This window comes from Macaca nemestrina, chromosome 7, assembly GCF_043159975.1.
Source record: "Macaca nemestrina isolate mMacNem1 chromosome 7, mMacNem.hap1, whole genome shotgun sequence".
NCBI lineage: Eukaryota > Metazoa > Chordata > Mammalia > Primates > Cercopithecidae > Macaca > Macaca nemestrina.
The window spans coordinates 107,865,416-107,885,049 of record NC_092131.1 but is presented as its reverse complement, the minus strand read 5'-3'; the positions used below and the strand labels follow the sequence as shown (position 1 = coordinate 107,885,049).

The 19,634-nt window shown below is 39.5% G+C and overlaps 1 protein-coding gene across 2 annotated transcripts in view; it reads right to left on the bottom strand.

Moving 5' to 3' along the window:
- Positions 1 to 245: 245 nt before the first annotated feature.
- LOC105497481 (WASP homolog associated with actin, golgi membranes and microtubules) overlaps positions 246 to 19,634 on the bottom strand; it is an 88,927-nt gene continuing 69,538 nt past the window's right edge. Inside the window, exons 3-10 of one of the 2 annotated variants that reach the window (XM_011768608.3) lie at positions 17,928 to 18,078; positions 16,682 to 16,851; positions 15,280 to 15,445; positions 11,199 to 11,386; positions 8,003 to 8,089; positions 7,690 to 7,785; positions 3,526 to 4,003; positions 246 to 1,377 (exon numbers count right to left, since the gene is read on the bottom strand). In XM_011768608.3, coding sequence (XP_011766910.2) covers positions 1,070 to 1,377; positions 3,526 to 4,003; positions 7,690 to 7,785; positions 8,003 to 8,089; positions 11,199 to 11,386; positions 15,280 to 15,445; positions 16,682 to 16,851; positions 17,928 to 18,078 — 1,644 coding nt within the window. In that variant the 3' untranslated portion in view covers positions 246 to 1,069. Of the gene's footprint in view, positions 1,378 to 3,525; positions 4,004 to 7,689; positions 7,786 to 8,002; positions 8,090 to 11,198; positions 11,387 to 12,621; positions 12,751 to 15,279; positions 15,446 to 16,681; positions 16,852 to 17,927; positions 18,079 to 19,634 lie in introns of those variants that run through there. The other variant, XR_011625268.1, reaches the window with a different exon arrangement.

The window sequence follows — 19,634 nt, the reverse complement described above, 5'->3', positions numbered from 1 at the left end:
AATATTTTCAGTTCCTGAGGAAAATAACACTATTCCTCCATCCTTAGTATTCACTTAAACAAATGTTTTGCTAAAACCTTATTAAAAACTTTAAGCCCACCCAGGCACGGAAGGCTTTGCTTTTACAGCAGCTAAGGTATGTTTTCATTACCCCATGAGTGATGCTAATGCATTGTAAATAGTTCTTTATTATGAGTTTATGTAGTGCTTGGTGCCTAAAATAAATTTCATTTAAATATTTAAAATAACTGCTGAATATAAGCAATTTATTCTGATTATTGATAAAATAACATTCACATTCAAACCTATAAATCTGAGAAATCACTATTCCATATACACAGGAGGCCACAGTCAGTAGTCTAATAGTGCTGCTTACCAGAGTAGTGTAAACTTCTTTCAGAATCAGGGAACAATTCTAGATCACCCATGGTGAGAAATGCTCTTCTCTTAGGCCACCGACACTTCCGATTGGGTCTTGACATCCCACCTATGGGCTGGTGTGTGCAACTCTCATTTCTACTTCCCTCCCCAGTTTTAAGAGTCACTGCGTCACACAAAAGTTGCAGCATTGGCCAGGCACGGTGGCTCATGTCTGTAATCCCAACACTTTGGGAGGCCAAGGCAGGTGGATCACGATGTCAGGAGTTCAAGACCAGCCTGGCCAACGTGGTGAAACCCTGTCTCTACTAAATATACAAAAATTAGCCAGGCATGATGGCACGTGCCTGTAATCCCAGCTACTCAGGAGGCTGAGGCAGAGAATTGCTTGAACTCGGGAGGTGGAGCTTGCAGTGAGCCGAAATCGCACCACTGCACCCCAGCCTGGGAGGCGGAGCTGGCAGTGAGCCGAGATCGCGCCACTGCACCCCAGCCTGGGCGACAGAGCGAGACTGTCTCAAAAAAACAAAAAGAAAAAAAAAAAAAAAGCTGCAGCATCCCACACAAGACCCTGCTGATCTTCTGGGCTGTTATGTGGCCCGTCTACCCTGTTAGTGTGCTTTTCAATAGGTCTTAGCCTCACCCACTTTATTCAAGCCTACTGTGGCAGGTACCTTTGTCAAACTTGAGCCTAACCATCCCACTGGCCAGGGTCCTGCTCATCGCTGTCCTCCTCAGAGCCAGCAGACACCCTCTTGATTCTCTGGAGTGCGGCCTTGATGCTCCTCTCAAGGTCACTAGTGCGTCTGTTGCTAGTTGGTTTGCTGCTGAGGTTTTGGCCAAGATCAGGGTGAACTTTCTTCAGTTTGACCCCTTGCCTTATGGCAGCCAGAATGTGCTCATTGACTGAGGTGTGGGGAGGGCGCATCGTTGGCACTTCCACCTTCCGGAGAGGAGCTCTGCCATGCCTTAGGGAGGCCAACACTTCATCCATAGATCCTGAAATTGAGTAAGCAGAGCTAGTACCATCAAGAAAACACATTCCCTTCCCAGAACATTATTGCTATGAAATTGTTAAATCTCACATCAGTTAACACCATGACTTAAACAAACAATCACTTCGTTAAGCAAATGCCTTGATTACCTGCTAACAATAAGCCTCCTGGTTGAATCCAGGATAGCTGAATAGCTCATGTTTTAGCTTAACCACTTTCTTTCTGCTAACTTCTTCAAATCCATAGCCACTGACAGGAACAGGCATGCACAACTTTTGTTAGAATTACTGTTTTTCAAGACAAATGTGATCTGTCCCTCCCATCCTGAAGAGAGTTACGGAAGCCTGGGGTGGAATAGTCTCACCCACTGTACATGACCTCTGAAGGATACCTCTGAAGCTGTATCTCCTTCATTACCCTGTCCAGCTAAAAATCTTTTTTAAAAAATTTTATCCTGCTCAATTTAACTTCAGTCTTGGCTATTAGTCAGTGATGACTCATTCTATGACAATGAAGTGAGTAGGTTTCTACACATGAAAAGGCTTAAAATAAAACTTCAACCGGCAACTCAATGAACCGCCACCGGAGGGGTGGCACTGGCACATTTTTCTATATATAATGTGTTTAATTCCACCTACATTACCCTGAGGTGGCTTACATACTTTATTTTTGAGTATGTGAAATGCTGTCAAAACACAAATTAGATCAGAGCTTCAAGGCGTTAGTGAGGAGAAGCTATTTTTCACTCTGGCACCTGGAGACCCCTGAGAGGGTAAAATCTTTTATCGCCCACTGGAGACAGGCCTGACTGTGGCCACTAATTTAGAGATCTTCCAGGTAAGGCTTCAAGATTAATAATCAATTCTAGTTCAGGATTGAAAGGCCATGCTGTGGCTAACAAAAGGCTATTTTGCTTTGGATTTAAACCTATACCTCCTTATTACAATTTCCTTCTGGGGGTAATGAGACAGGTTTCACAATCAAGGGCATTCTCTGGTGCAAATTCACACTTTCTTTTTCTTTCCTGTGATTTAGCAGTGTTTGTGAGTTGAACAGAACTTCCCAAAACCATGTGCATTAAATCTGGGATGGGAATGTGGCACCCCACAAAGATCTGCCCACTTCCAAAGTCTGATCTAGACACAGCCATGCAAACTCTTTACTTTTCATTCACAGGACAGTTGTTGCAAACCCCATGGAAACAGGCCATTGGGTCTCCACCTAGTATTTGGACATTTTCATTTGTACCTGGTTCTAGGTACAGTGAAGCTCTGAACTCAGAATAGCCAGATTGCTCAATTAACCAGAATCAGTCTGGAACTGTTATATCATTCATAACACCTAATACAGTAACCTTGCACAGTTTAGGTGGAGGTGCTTAAGCATACTTTTAAAAACAAATTTACATAAATTTTGTTAGGCTATTCTAAAGTGCACACACACACACACCAAAGCAATAGGCTCCAAGTCTAGGCAGATTCAGGCCATTCTCCTCAAAACTTAATGTCTAAAGCCATAATTCGAATTCTGAGAACTATAGCCCTATTAAAGAAATTGTCAAGAGCATTCAGTGTACTGCACTTGCCAAGACAAGTGGCCCACTTTTTCTTTCTGATCCATTACACTTTAGAAAGACTTCCAACAGTAAGGGTTCCCAGTGTGCCAGTCAGTCTGCAAGAACAACCTTCTACATTCTGGCTAATATGCTTCTACAGTAATTTCCAACCAGTATTCTGCTTAAAATACAAAAACTGGATTCTGTAAAGGACTCAGAGATGCAACAGTAAGCATAGTTTAAAACCGTACTGAAAAGTATTCCAATGGCAGAAATCAAATACATACTGAAGTCTTAAGAAACTTCAAATAGGTTGATACTTTAACCACCTCAGAAATCCCAAGTCATGTGATCATTAAATGTATAGAGATGGTTTCTTCAAACTGAATTAACATTTATGAAACCAGATTTAGGCTATACTATACTAACTTTGCAATGAAAGAATAATGATACTCAAGGCAGCGAATACTAGAATATTTTAAGGCTACAGAGAATTATAAAAATTATTTCCATTTGAAGATGATGGCTTCTGAAGCTAGAATGCTTCAACAGCTTAACAACTCATGGGGGAGCAGGGACAGAATTCCAGTGGATTACCTGGACATGGAAAACTTTCCAAGGAGTCACGTGGTCTCTCAGCAGGTGATTCACACACTAGAGGAAGTGGCTGGTCATCTTTCACTGGAGCCCGGAAGCCTAAGTTCTGATGAGTTGCAGCTTGAGAGGATGAGGACAGAGCAGGGAGAGGAGGCGGTGGGGGTAGGGGTGGGGGTGGTGGTGGAGGAGGAGGAGGAGGTGGTGGCAGTGACAATTCCTCACTGGATTTGGAATGTGTTTGATCACCAACTGGAACAAAAACCTGGACAGGGATATTTCCATGACAGTCTTGACACTTGGGGCTTTTCACGTTACCAGCTTCCGATAGGGGAACGCCTCTAGTTTTCCTAGAGGACGGGTGAATTACTGACACAGCCTGGGAAGCTGGCAAGCATGTCTGCTGGGAAAGGTCGCCTGGCAGGTTTGGAGCCACAGGTTCTGAGCCAGAGGTGTTTCGGACAGATTGAGCTAGGCGTTTCTGAAAATGAAAAACCATGGTGAGGAATCTGCCACAAGTTCAAACCATCAAAATGCTGAAACTTTCTAGAAATCTATAAACACATGCGTTTCTATGCATGGATGGTCTAATTCACAAAGTGGCTCCTTCTTGTTTGTACAGCCATCCTTGCTACCAAAGCCATTTTTCATGGATTAAAAGATAAGCATTTATATCCTTTGATCAAGTATTACCTTCTCTGTAGTAAAATGAAGATACGAAAGCATACATATAGAGGAAAATAGTCATCAATTTTTAGTATGGAAAATTAGAAATGCTAAAATACAAATTATAGGATATTAGTTGAAAAAAGTGTGACAAATCTATTCAAAATATTAAGTAGCCGGCAAAAGAGCAAGACTCTGTCTCAAAAAAAAAAAAAAAGCCATAAAAAGTGAAATAGTACAACGCCTGAAACATCTGAAAAAATCAGATGATACAGTGTTCAGTGAAAACCAGATATAAAATATGTATTATGATTAAAAATGAGAAAAGTTCTATGAAAAATGCCAGCACACTGGACATCCAAGTGGCAGCTATAACAAAGCCTGTGGATATTTCTTTTCTCTTACTTTTAGGCTTAGAGTTAATTTCATAATTAAGAAAATGTAAATTGAAAAAGTTCTGGTCTTTCAGGTATTCATTTGATAAAGAAAAACCTAGCCCTACAAAGAGCTAATCTTGAGAGGAGGTCCCTAAAGAAGGCACTGATTAGCCAATGAAACATAAAATGTAATACTATGAACTCATTAAAATGAACTAGCTCTATACATATGAACATGAATATATCTCAAAAACCTAAGTTAAAGAAACTGGCAAAGGATGCATTCAATATGACCCTATTAATGCAAACACACACACACCATGCAATCCATGATAAACTCAAGGAGTATTTCCATTTCCCTTACATTCTGCTCCTTTCAGGACAAATAGCAACATGGCAACAAGCCCCCAAACCTCCCTGATGCAGACACAGCCATGCAGCTGCCGTCCTGCAGCCTTCTGTCAGAGAGCATGCCAGCAGAATTCGAATCCCAGAAACTGGGCCAGAGGGCTAAACGCCAGTGCTCACCCAACTGATCTCCATCCAACTGATCAGGTCATGCCTGATGGGGTTCCCTGAACCACCCAAAGATGCTTTCTGTGGCATCCGGGCTGCAGCATGTCACTGTGACTCTGGACTGTTAAGTTCTACCTTTATTTTTTTGTAGAGACAGGGTCTCACTGTGTTGCCCAGGCTGGTCTCAAACTCCTGGGTTCAAGCAATCCGCCTGCCTCAGCTTCCAAAAGCGCTAGGATTACAGACTTGAGCCATGGCGCCTGGCCGAGTTCTGCCTTATACTGCACAGGCATTCTGTCCACCCACGATAAATTAAATCCTTTACCTCACACAGCCCTTCAGATATTCAAAAAACTTCCTTGATCTCAACAGATACCATGTATCACATGATTTTATTTCTAGTTTTCTCCCTCTCCTACTTCCTCCCTTCCAAATGTGCTCAAATTGGCTATGTCCCCTTTAAGGGTGGCACTTCTTGGTAAACACAGAACTCCCTTATTCTACACAGGACGCCACTGTCCATACATGCCAAAAGCCCACAAGCTTTTGTCACACAGGTGGCTCATTAAGCTGAAGGAAACTGAATTCTCAAATTCTTTTACCCAAAATTTAAGCCACACAGACTTTCCTGTCACCCCATGCAAGCGCATACCTCCATACGAGCTTTTTTGGACTAGAAAACCAGTAATGTATCGCAATTTTGGGTGAACTTGTTAGCATTTAACTAATTGTTCCTGTTGGTCGTTGGGAGCTTAGGAGGCCTGATTCTGTCATTTCATTTTCATATCACCCACACATGAAAAAGTAATATTCTGTATTGCCAAACAATTCCTTGATCTGAGTGAGGGCTGAGGAGACGGGCTGGCTGCCCTTGGATCCCTTCCTCTACACTGACTCCATTCTGTTCATTGAAACTCTCTTGGTGATGGTGACCAGCCAGTTCCTCTCCAGCTCACTGGCTCTGCATTTATCTAGTATTCATGCAGCTCCTTCAATTCATGCTTTCCACTGCAGTTCACACCCAGGCCCCGATCCAGGGCAGTCACATCAGAATTTCTGTGGGTGGGGCTGGGCCTTAGTACTTAGAAGAAGCTCTCCAGAGGATCTGGATGTGTTGCCCAAGCTGAGAAGCCCTGTGTGGCCCTGGAGTAAGACCTGGCTTCAATTCCTGCTGTTTAACCTTGAACTAAGTTGTGTAACCAACTATTCTGAACCTTGGTAACTCATTTGTAAAGTGGTGATGAAACTATCTACAAGGTTGTTTCAAGAACTAAGTGAGAGTGAATGTGAAGTGCCTAGCATGGTGCCGGGTATATGAAAGGCATCAGATACCTATTCCAGAATCTTTTCTGGGACAAAGTGGGTTGTTTCCTTTTCTGGGGCTACAACAAACTTGGGTCTTTGTGATGGGGCTGGGGAATGAAGGCAGGTCTATGTTTTATAGTCAGTAAATTCAATGATATTAAGCCCCTATTTACTTTTTTTTTTTTTTTTTTGGAGACAGAAGAATCTCACTCTGTTGTTCATGCTGGAGTGCAGTGGTGCAAGTTCGGCTCACTGTAACCTCCGCCTCCCAGGCTCAAGTGATTCTTGTGCGTCAGCCTCCCAAGCAGCTGGGACTACAGGCATGCACCACCATGCCCAGCTAATTTTTGTATTTTCAGTAGAGATGGGGTTTCACCACGTTGCCCAGCCTGGTCTCCAACTCATAGCCTCAAGCAATCTGCCCGCCTCAGCCTCCCAAAGTGCTAGGATTACAGGCGTGAGCCACCGTGCCTGACTCCCTACTTATATTGTTTTAAAAAACCTATTTACCTTTAGATAAATGTTTGAGGTGATGGATATGCTAATTACCCTGATTTGATCATTACACATTATATACCTGTATCAAAATATCACACTATACTTCATAAATATGTACAGTTATTATGTGTCAATTAAAAATAATAAAAGCTAAAAATTATTTTTTGAATCTTCATAGCAGCTTTTTTTAATTAAAGGAATTTATCTCTAATAATAAAGTCAAGAAATAGGAAAAAAATTACAGACTCAGGATCATTTTGTGGAGGAAATACAAATGTAGGCCTGTAACAGAGGGCATAAAAAATAACATTATCCTCATAAGTATATACTTTAAAAAAAAAAAAAAGAAAAAGGAAAGTTGTAGATATCAAAAAAAAAACCCATTTTACTTTTAACAGGGCACTTTCACTACACTTATATCACAATGCTGCCTGGATAATATTTTAAAGAACTGTTTATTACAAATGAGGGGAAATGCCAGCTAAATCAAGGGAGTTGAACAGTTTTCAGTTTTCCCTGCCAATCTAAACCACCAGTGCCAGTTAGGACTACTCAGTCAGGAGTGCAGAGCAGGAACCCAAGCGTGTTGTGATGTCAAAAACAGTAATTATTTTATATCTTGGGTTTTGAATCACTGATATTCTATTTTTGTTGTTTTTTACTGATATACCAGAAATAATGGTATTTTTTAAATGTTCACGTTCTGCATGACCTGTTCTTAATACTTTATACTTTCCTCTTTTTTAGGGTGGTCTTCATTTATTTCCCCAGAAGTGTAGATGAGGTGACTTTTTATAGAACTTACATCTTTAAATGCTCTCAATCGTTGGAGTGTTTTTTGACGTTCTTGGTTGATCCATTCTTTTTTCTTTTGCTCCTCTTCTTTTATCTTGTCTCTTTTCTATATTTAAACAAATGTATATTTCTAAATTGCTCAACATTACAAAAAATGTCTCGTACCCCAACATTACCACCCCAAAGCTGCGCCTAGGCTGCAGGCCTGGAGGCAAATGGCTGACAGCTGCAGGTCCAGGGCAGCGCAATTCCAGTTTCCACAAGTCTAGGCCTACATGTCACGCTACACAAACACAGAACATTTTCCTTCAGAGGAGACTCACCATCTGAATACTGTGATGCTGACGAGAGTATCTTATGCTTTCTTCAGCCTGTTGCAATCTGAGCCGATGATTTTCTTTGCACTGATCCTGGTGGAATAATACAAATCACCTACATGGTTTTTAATGTTACCCTGGTATAGCATAAAAGGTTAAAAGAAAAAAGCACTGCCCAGTTCTGGTGTGGCCCAATGGTACTGTCTCCTCCACAGTCTATGATGAGGGTTGCCTGGCTGCTTGTGGAAATAATTTGTTCCCAGCAGAGTGCTTTAAGAGATGAAAAATAATCCACCAACCCATGAGAGGACATATAGGGAGCCCCCACTCTTAAATGGGATGTGTCCCAACAATGTTTTAATGTGATTGTTTTAAACACATTTCCCCATAACATTATAAATACTAATTACATTTCCAAGCGTACCTACAAAAGCAGAGCAACCTACAAATACCTAAAAAATTATAACTGTGTTTCACTTGTGCTTAACCACTCACTATACCAATATATAACAGGCTATATGTACATAAGATCCTTAATCTATGTAAAAAATAATACAGTAATACTCACAGATAATACTAACCCTTACTGAGTAGGTTTTAGCCTCAATGCCAAGTACTTTTCATGCCTTATACTACTTTATCCTCGCATGAAATTTGTATTATTACCACTATTGTCCTTTTTTTTTTTTTTTGAGACTGAGTTTCGGTCTTGCTGCCCAGGCTGGAGTGCAATGGTGCGATCTGAGCCCACTGCAACCTCTGCCTCCCAGGTTCAAGCAATTCTCCTGCCTCAGCCTCCCAAGTAGCTGGGATTATGGGTGCCGTGCCGGCCTATCATCCTCTTTTAAAAGATGAGAAAACTGTAAGCTCAAAAGAGATTTAAGTAATTTGCCTAAGGTCACATGGCTACCTAAGTGGCCAAGCTGTGATCTGAACCCAAGTTGAGAGCTCACCTCAACTACCATTCTATTAACCGAGTGCTTTCCAATTCCAACATTTCCAGAATCAGTGGAAAGAGCTCCTCTAAATGGGGTGGGGGAGTGATGTATCTTTAGAGTGAAGGTTACTGCTCCAAGTCTGGATAAGAGAAGGCATAGGAGCATTTTATATATATATACATAAAACACTCCCAAGGAGGTAGAGGCATCTCTTCATCCACAGCACCATGGAAGTGCCAAAGGAGACTCCTGGGTTCATGGGTTTTCTGAAATGTGGAGCAAAGGGCAAATGCCTGTATATCTTCAAATCCTCTGAATAACAGTTCCTAAATCCAGAAGTACACTTCTTAAACATGAGCATACAAAGAATATACTCTTCTAACAAAGTTTTTTATTTTTATTTTTTATTAGAGACAGGGTCTTGTTCTGTCACCCCGGCTGAAGTGCAGTGGTACAATCATAGCTCACTGAAGCCTCGACCTCCTGGCCTCAAGCGATCTTCCTGCTTCAACCTCTTGAGTAGCTGGGACTATAGGTGCGCACCACAGAGATGAGGTCTCACTGTATTGTCCCTGGTCTCAAACTTCTGGTCTTAAGTGATTCTCCCACCTCAGCCTCCCAAAGTGCTGGGATTACAGGCATGAACCACGGCACCTAGCCAAGTTTTTTTTTAACTATTTGTATTTAGATGGAAGAGTAATTAACATTTTTGTAAGCTACAAAAGCCACAATTTTCATGTTTTCTTAATTCTAATTAGAATAGTAGGCCAGGCACAGTGGCTCACGCCTGTAATCCCAGAACTTTGGGAGGCTGAGGCAGGTGGATTGCTTGAGGTCAGGAATTCAAGACCAGTCTGACCAACATGGTGAAACCCCATCTCTACTAAAAATAAAAAATTAGCCGAATGTGGCCGGGCACTGTGGCTCACACCTGTAATCCCAGCACTTTGGGAGGCCGAGGCGGGTGGATCACCTGAAGTCAGGAGTTCAAGACCAGCCTGGCCAACATGGTGAAACCCCATCTCTATTAAAAATAGAAAAATTAGCCAGGTGTGGTGACGTGCACCTGTAATCCTAGCTATTCTAGGGCTGAGGCAGGAGAATCGCTTGAACTCTGGAGACGGAGGTTGCAGTGAGCCGAGATCACGCCACTGCACTCCAGCCTGGTGACAGAGCGAGACTCCATCTCAAAAAAAAAAAAAAAAAAAAGCTGGATGTGGTGGCAGGCACCTGTAATCCCAGCTACGTGGGAGGCTGAGGCAGGAGGCTCGCTTGAACCCGGGAGGCGGAGGTTGTAGCGAGCCGAGATCGCGCCACTGCACTTTAGACTGGGAGACAGAGCGAGACTCCGTCTGTCTCAAAAAAAAAAAAAAAAAAAAAAGGAGAAAAGTATAGTAAATATGAGTAAATACATATAAAAGTCTGTATAAAAATGATATATAGAAGCTTCCTTTTCTGCTGGAAAAAATTAAATTTCTTAGTGTTATCTTTTTATGTATTCATGGATTTTTAAAAATTAAGAAAAAATCACCAAATATAAGGTCTGAGGTGAACTGAATATTATCTGTAATTGTTTTGTGTACTCAATAATTTACAGTAAAATATATTTAGAATTGTTATAGTTGGTTATTAGTAATAGAGTTTCTACCTATTGTGGTTTTTAAAGTACCTGTGGTCCAGCGGCGATGGCTCACACCTGTAATCCCAGCACTTTGGGAGGCCAAGGTGGGCAGATCACTTGAGGTCAGGAGTTCAAGACCAGCCTAGCCAACATGGCAAAACCCTGTCTCTACAAAATATACAAAAATTAGCTGGTCGTGGTGGCACGTGCCTGTAAACCCAGCTACTTGGCAGGCTAAGGCACGAGAATCGCTTGAACCTAGGAGGCAGAAGTTGCAATGAGCCAACATCATGCCTCTGCACTCCAGCCTGGGTGACAGAGCAAGACTCTGTCTCAAAAAAATAAAAATAAAGTGTCTGTGTATGCAATGGGCATTCAACAAATAGTTGTTGAATGAATTAATTAAAACCCTGAGATTTGCTAAATGCTTAAATCCTAAGAGAAAAAAAATATTTTTAAGAAAAACATTTAAAAGCATTTTAACTATAGTCATGGATAAGTACATACGTACATAAGCCATGGATAAGTACAGAAAAGTAATCACTGTGTTGGTAAAAACCTTATTTCAGTACCTCTTTATCCTTCATACAAGAATAAATTTCTGGAAGAGAAAATAAAAGAAAGCCGCTCTGAGCGTATCTACCTTTCTACTCCGGAGAGAGGCTCTTTTGGCACAGATCCTGCCCCGTTTAGACTCCAGCTGCTGGCACTGCCTTCTGAGTTCTTTCACTTCCAAATTCTTATCATCCTGCAGCCCCACCACACAGTCAATGACTTTAAGTTCCTCTGGACTTTCACATGGATCGTAATAGACAACTTCATTCTGTTTCTCTAAAAATGTATTAATGATTGTTTAAAACACATTTTATTATTTTCAAAAATGCACTGAATTTTTTTAAATGTAAGGAAAATAAAGATCACTTGTAATCCCACCACTGAGCACTATTAACATATATAAAAAATATACGTATATATATACATGACTATATACATGTGTGTAAGTAGCATGTGTGTATATACATGTAAGTAGTGTATGCATGTATATATACATGTATATATAGACATACATATATACACATGCACACATACACACACATACTACTTATATAGCTACACATATCAATGGAGTTCTAAAAGAACATTTTCCATGGGATGGAAATAAATTTTTAGGCCAGGTACAGTGGCTCACGCCTGTAATCCTAGCACTTTGGGAGGCCAAGGTAGGCGGAACACCTGAGGTCAGGAGTTCAAGACCAGCCTGGCCCACATGGCAAAACCCCGTCTCTACTAAAAATACAAAAATTAGTTGGGCACAGTGGTGTGTGCCTATAATCCTAGCTACCTGGGAGGCTGAGGCAGGGGAACAGCATGAACCTGGGAGGCAGAGGTTGCAGTGAGCCGAGATCGTGCCACTGCACTCCAGCCTGGGCAACAGAGCAAGACTCCATCTCCAAAAATTAAAAAAAATTTTTTAAAGATAAATTTTAATGGCAGCATAGTATTCTCTAATTTAAGCAATCCATGTTGTTAGGCTGTTCCAATGTTCCATTATTATTCATTTCACTGTGACGAACATCTCTGTATAAATCTTTGTGTACACTTTTTATCACTTCCTTAGCAGATAAAAGGATCTTGATACCCATTGCCAAACTGCACTCCAGAAAGGCAACTTATATTCTACCAGTAATATATTATTAAGATGCCTTAGTCATATTTAATCTTGATTACATACTGATTTTTTTAAAGTCACGCTTACTGTAACAAATTCAAACCCTCCAGAAGTACATAAAATAAACAGTGAAATTTTCTTGCTCCTTCCCCAAACCTTCTGAGTCATTCTTAGAGGAAAAACATTATGAACAATTTGGCATGCATCCTTCCAGGTTAACTTCTTTTTTTAAATGTAATTTTTTCCCTAAATATGTAAAACGCTTATAACCTGAAACTACTGCAAAAAATTGTGAATACTCAGGATTAAACTAAAAGTTCAGGATCTATGTGAAGAACTTTATTAAACTTGGAGGAAATTTAGGAAAAAAGATTTAAATAAATGGAGAGAGACATACCATGTTCTTGGGTAGGAAGATTCAAAATTGCAAAGACCACTATTCTCCCCAAAGTAATCTCTAATTTTAAGCAAAATCACAATCAAAATTCCAACGAGTTTTTGTTTTGAACTTGATTCTAAATTTCATCTGGAAGAATAAAGGAGTGAAAACAGTCAGAAAACTTGTGGAGAAGTAATGGGGGGTTAACTTGCCTTACCAGACCCTAAAATGTGCTTCCAAGGTACAGTCATGGGAACAGTATGGAGCCAGCAGCAGAGCCACTCACAAACCAATGGAGGAGAACAACTCAGAAACAGACCAAAGTCAATCTAATGTTTAGCTTGAGAAATGTTAAACATTTAGGGAAAATGTTTTTAAAATCAGTGATTGGGACTGCTTAACAATTTGAGGGAAAGATTCAGTTCCTACCACAATCAAAATAAATTCCACCTGGACTAAAGAATTAAATGTAGGCCGGGCGCGGTGGCTCAAGCCTGTAATCCCAGCACTTTGGGAGGCCGAGACGGGCAGATCACAAGGTCAGGAGATCGAGACCAGACTGGCTAAATACGGTGAAACCCCGTCTCTACTAAAAAATACAAAAAACTAGCCAGGTGAGGTGGCGGGCGCCTGTAGTCCCAGCTACTCGGGAGGCTGAGGCAGGAGAATGGCATAGACCCGGGAGGCGGAGCTTGCAGTGAGCTGAGATGCGGCCACTGCACTCCAGCCTGGGCGACAGAGCGAGACTCCGTCTCAAAAAAAAAAAAAAAAAAAAAAGAACTAAATGTTTTAAAAAGCAACATCATAAACATACAAAAAGAAGACATAAGTATATACTGACATAATTTTGGGATAGGAGAATACTGCCAGACAAAATACTAAAAGCAGAAGCCACAGGGGAAAAAAATTGATAAATGTGACTTCATAAAAATTAAATATTTCTGAAAGGCAAGAAAACGCAAATGACAAGGAGAGATTATTTGCAACATATGACAGAAAATAGAGGATATTATTCCTAATGTGGAAAGGAAATATTCCAAAGAAAAATAGACAAAGACTATGAATAGGCATTTCATAAAATAAATACAAATGGCTCGTAAACATACAAAATTTTGTTCAATATTCACTCATAATAAACGAAAATTGGAAAACTGTCATTTCCTTTGTCAAGTAAACAAAAATGCAAAAGAATGGCATGAGTCTGGGAAACATACACACTCATATTCTGCTGATGGGAGCATCTTTCTTCTTTTCTCTTTTTTTTTTTTTTTGGGACAGAGTCTTACTTTGTCACCCAGACTGGAGTGCAGTGGTGCCATCTCGGCTCACTGCAATCTCCATCTCCCAGGTTCAAGCAATTCTCCTGTCTCAGCCTCCCAGGTAGCTGGGATTAAAGGCGTCCACCATCACGCCCAGCTAATTTTTGTATTTTTAGTAGAGACAGGGTTTCACCACGTTGGCCAAGCTGGTCTTGAACTCCTGACCTCAAGTGATCTGCCCCCTCAGCCTCCCAAAGTGCTGAGATTACAGGCGTGAGCACACCCAGCCTGGGAGCATCATTTTAAATGTACAACCTATCTAGAGGGCCATTATGTAGTATGAAATTTGGAAATCAGAAAATAATACAGAGGTGAGGAAAAATGTATCTCAGATGATTATGGTATTGTTATGTATCAAAATGAAAAATATACATTGCCCTTGACTCAATAATTCCATCCTTAGAAATTTATTCCAAGGAAATAATCTGTCCTATACTCAAAGACATGGGTAAAGGAAAGTTCACTACACTACTGTTCTAAACAGCTGAAATTTGGAAATCATGGTATATCCATAAAATAGAATACTATGCAGCCATTAAAATATTGATACTTTTATTATTCACTGAAATAGAAAGACAGTTATTATGTATTAAATGAAAAAGACTATTATGCATTGTATGCCTGTGTCAAAATATCTCATGCAACCCATAAATATATATATCTACTATGCACCCATAAAAATTAAAAATTTTTTAAAAAGATGTTACGCACTTGGTTAGTTTTGGTTAAAAATTTATATTTTTCTATATCAGCGTATTTTAAAATCTACAAAGTTATAGAGCAAATTGTTACCACTGTCTCTCTTTTTTTTTTTTTCCTTTTTGAGATGGAGTCTTGCTCTGTTGTCCAGGCTGGAGTAGAGTGGCACAATCTTGGCTCACTGAAACTTCCGCCTCCCAGGTTCAAGCCATTCTCCTGCCTCAGCCTCCCAAGTAGCTGGGATTACAGGCACGTGCCACCACACCAGACTTTGTATTTTTAGTGGAGACAGGGTTTAGTATTTTTGTATTTTTAGTAGAGACGGGGTTTCACCATGTTGGCCAGACTGGTCTGAACTCCTAACCTCAAGTGATCCGCCCACCTCAGCCTCCCAAAGTGCTGGGATTATAGGCATGAGCCACTGTGCCCAGCCAACCACTAAGCATGTCTAGATGATGGGATTCGGGTAATAATCATTTTTCTTTCTTTGTTTTGCTATGTGTTAACAATGAATATATTATTTGAATAATAAACCACTGAAGGAAAACTTTAGGAAATTTGCAGATGTTATAATTTACAAAAAGTAATTGATAATATGGTATTTCCTTAAATTTATAATTTAAACATTGTAATCTATATACTTAAATATAAATTTTACCTTTTATAAGTCTTTTAAGGGAGTCCAACTGTGTAGTAAGCAGTATTTCTTCATTTTTTAATATCTCAAATTTAACTTCATATAGTTCTAACTGAATTTCATAAAATTGTATTTCTAATTCATCTACAACATTTATATTTTTTTCTTGTTCTGGAAGATCTTCCATCTTATTTTCATAGAAAAAAGAAAAATAAGTTAAAATAAATTAGTATATTAAAAACAAACTTTAGAAGCATTATAGCTATTTTCTATTCCTTGTTCAGCACTAAATATAAAAAAGCAAATAGGAAAGAAACTCATTTCATCTAGTGATGCAAATACTTTATATCATCCTTGAAACAGAGGAAAGCATTTAGGTTTTGAGAAACATAAATGGCAATGAGGTATTATTATGTATTGCATATTGGTGTCCCCCCAAATTTCGTATGTTGACACTCTAACTCCTAGTGTGATGTTATTTGGAGGTGGGTCCTTTGGAAGTAATTAAGTTCAGATTATGTCAAAAGGATAGCACCCCCGTCATGGGATTAGTGCCCTTATTAGAAGAGAAAGACAGGGATCACTTTCTTTCTCTCTAAACATACACACAGAAGAAAGGCTATATGAGCACTCAGTTAAGAAGGCAGCTGTCTACCAGACAGGAAGATGATCTTCACTGGACAGTGAATCTGCAGGCACCTTGATCTTGGACTTCCCTGCCTCCAGAACTGTGAGAAATACATGTCCGTTGTTTAAGCCACCAAATCTGTGATAGTTAATCTTGTTATAGCAGTCTGAGCCAACTAAGACAGGTGTTTACAGTGTTTTCTGCTTTAAAGTCATAAGATCATAGGAAAAAACTTAAGTGACTATGATCCTTCAGTGAAGTATCTCTTTGATTATTTTAAAGTTGTACTGAAAACATTGCTGGATTGATTTTCAAGTACAGTACCCACTTCAATACTGAGCTCGGTGTTACTATAAAGTGAATCCTACAATATGGTGTTTTGAAACATTTTAACCAAAGGAAAACTATGTCTAACCTTCCGTAGAAGATGGTGTTGGAATAAGTGAAGAAAAGAAGCTCTTTAACGATGCCTGGAAAGAAAAGTGCTATCTAAAAATAAAAGTGTCCTTTACTACATGGTCTCACTTATAAGTGGGAGCTAAGTAATGTGTATACACAGACAGTGTGGAATAATAGACACTGGAGACTCAGAACAGTAAGAGGGTGGGAGGGGGGACGAGAAATATTTAATGGGTACAATTACATTATACAGGTGATGATTATACTAAAAGCCCAAACTTCACCACACACAATATATCCATGGAACAAAACTGCACTTGTATCCTTTATTTATACAAAATTTTTAAAAAATAAAAGTGTATTTTTAAAACAAAGTTACATTTATCTTTGTCTTACCTTTCCCTGAATTTCAGCTCTTTTGTGATTTAAACACAACTCTTTCGCTCTCATGAGTTGCAGAGTCTCTCGAGCTAGCATTAGCCTAAGTTTTTCCAACCTGGGAACTGCTGTGGCCCAGGCAGCCTGGCCAAATCTCTTTGCATCCTGTTCCATTTCTTTCCCCATTACTGTTGGATTATAAAAATAAAATATAATTACACCTCATTAAAAAGGGAAACATTTATCACGAACTAATCCTTTCTTTATTGCCTCCATTCTATCAGCAGAACATCCTTTTTAAAAGAAATTCTGTTTTATTAACTTTTTTATTATTATAAAAATAATACATGGCCATTGATATAAAATTTTAGGCATTCCATTTTTAAAAAGACAGTAAGTCATGATCTCACCTAGTTGAGGCAACTGCTTCTTATATTTTGGCACACTTGCTTCCATATTGTTTCTATGTCTAGCTAGACAGACAGGCTCATATGGATAGTTTGACCAAAAAACTAGGATCATCATTCTGCTTTATATCTTGTTGATTCTGCACAATATATCAGAAACTCTTGCCACTCATAAAAAAAATCAAGAATCATGCTTAACAGCTACACAGTTTTCTGTTTTATGAATGTACCAAAACTTAACAAACTGATAGACATTAAGTTGTTTCCTATTTGGTGTTTTTATCAACAATTTTTTAAGACTAAAAAAAAGTCCTTCACTCAGCCCACAAGCCCCTGCATGGTCTGACCCCACCTGTCTTGCCAGCATTTTCCCTCATACCACATTGTCCTACACTCTTTGTGATCTAGCCCCGCAGGTTTTCTTTAAGCTCCTACTTGCCAACTTCCCTCACGCCAGGGGACATTTGCCAGTGCTATTCCTTTTGCCTGGAATACTCCTCACTTTTTTTTTTCTCTCAACTTCCATTTACCCTTCAGATACTGGGACAAGCACCACTACTCAGAGGCCTTCAGTGACCACCACCCTGATCAAGCCCAATTTCTCTCTCACAGACCCTCAGAGCCGCATGTCTCTCTTCTTTGTGCCATTTATTGTCACTGCCATTTTCCATGTGCTTCAATGAATAATTAAGATTTCTCTCCCTTCACCAGACTGTACAATGTCTCTCAATGCTTGACACTGAATTCTCGGCACCGAGAAAACATAGTGCCTAGTGAGTAAGAGGGACTCAAATGGTATGTGAATAAAATGACAATCAATTACATGTATCTTTGTATAGCATTTTTTAAATTATCACCTGCTAATGCTTTTACTGTCTCCTTAAAATAATTCACTGTGATATCTTGAATAGAGACAACAGCTTCTTCAGCCCGTCTGGTCCATTCTTCAGCTTCTTTCTCCAGGGCAACCACCCTTCTAGGACCTAGGTCATCCTCATCCAAGGACTTCTACAGACGAAGGGAAAACTGTCTTAGTAACAGCTAATAGTTATGTAGAGCCATTAGGAAATTGAAAGGAAATTGGTCACATGGATTAACTATACTACTACTCAGTCAATTAAATTTTCATTCATTCAGCAGTCCCTTACTGCGTATGAGTAAGGTTCTAAGTTGAGCACCACCTGAAGACAAAAGGACACTCTGGGGCATAAAGGGAAAAAAAAGCCTACTTTCACTTCACATGCCTAGAATAACTTTTTCTAGAGAGGAATGTTGTCAAATTATGCTTCTCTCTAATAATAATAATACACAATTGTTTAAATAAGTGATCTGTGTTATCAAGCACACAATGTAGGGCCTGGAACAGAGCACTTAAGTGTTAGCTGTTGTTATCATTTCTTTTAGGGATATGTAATATAATCACCTAAAAGAAAATATCTGTATATTCATGCTTATAACATACTAGTATTGGTCTGAATGTTTGGGTCCCCCCAAAATGCATATGTTGAAGTCTAAATCTCCAGTGTGATGGTATTTGAAGATGGGGCCTTTGGGAGGTAATTAGGTCATGAGGTGGAGCCCTCAAGAATGGGATTAATGCCCTTATAAAAAGAAGAGGAGACATAGGATCTCTCTCTCTCTGCTCTTCACCATACGAAGACACAGCAAGACAGTCCTCTACAAATTAAAAAACTGGCCTTCACAAGACATTGGATCTGCCAGCACCTTGATCTTAGACTATCCAGCCTCCAGAACTGTGAGAAAAAAAGTTTTGTTGTTTATAAGCCACTAATCTGTGGTACTTTGTTATAACAGCCTGAAGTAAGACATGTGCTGCTATGTCATCCAACTTGCAATTTCTCTTCTACAAAGCATAAGAAATATGTACAAGTTAGCCGACAAGGAATTACAAATCAAAGCCATAACAAGATACCACTTCACACCCACTAGGATGGCTGTAACCAAAGAGACACACAATAACAAGTGTTGGTGATGATGTGGACAAATTGGAACCCTCATTTACTGCTTTTGGGAATATAAAACGATGCAACCACTTTGGAAAACCATCTGGCAGTCTTTCAAAAGGTTAAACATTGAGTAATGATAGGACCCAGCAATCTTACTCCTCAGTATGTACACAAGAGCTATGAAAACATATGTCTACACAGAAACTTACACACAAACATTCACAGCAGAATTATTCATAGTAGTCAAAAAGTGGAAACAACCCAAATGTCCATCAACTGATGAATAAAATGCAATATAGTCACACAATGAATATTACTCAGCAATAAAAAGAAATGAAATCCTGATATTTGCTACAACATGGATTAGCCTTGAAAACATTGAGATAAGTGAAAGGACCACATATTGAATAATGCTGTTGCTATGTCCAGAGTAGGGAAATCCACAGAGACAGAAAGTAGATTGGTGGTTGCCCAGGGTTCGGAGTGACTAATGGGTACAGGGTTTCTTTTGGAGGTGAAAATGTCCTGAAATTACATAGTAATGATCATTGCACAACTTTGAATATACTAAAAATCACTGAATTATACATCTTTAAT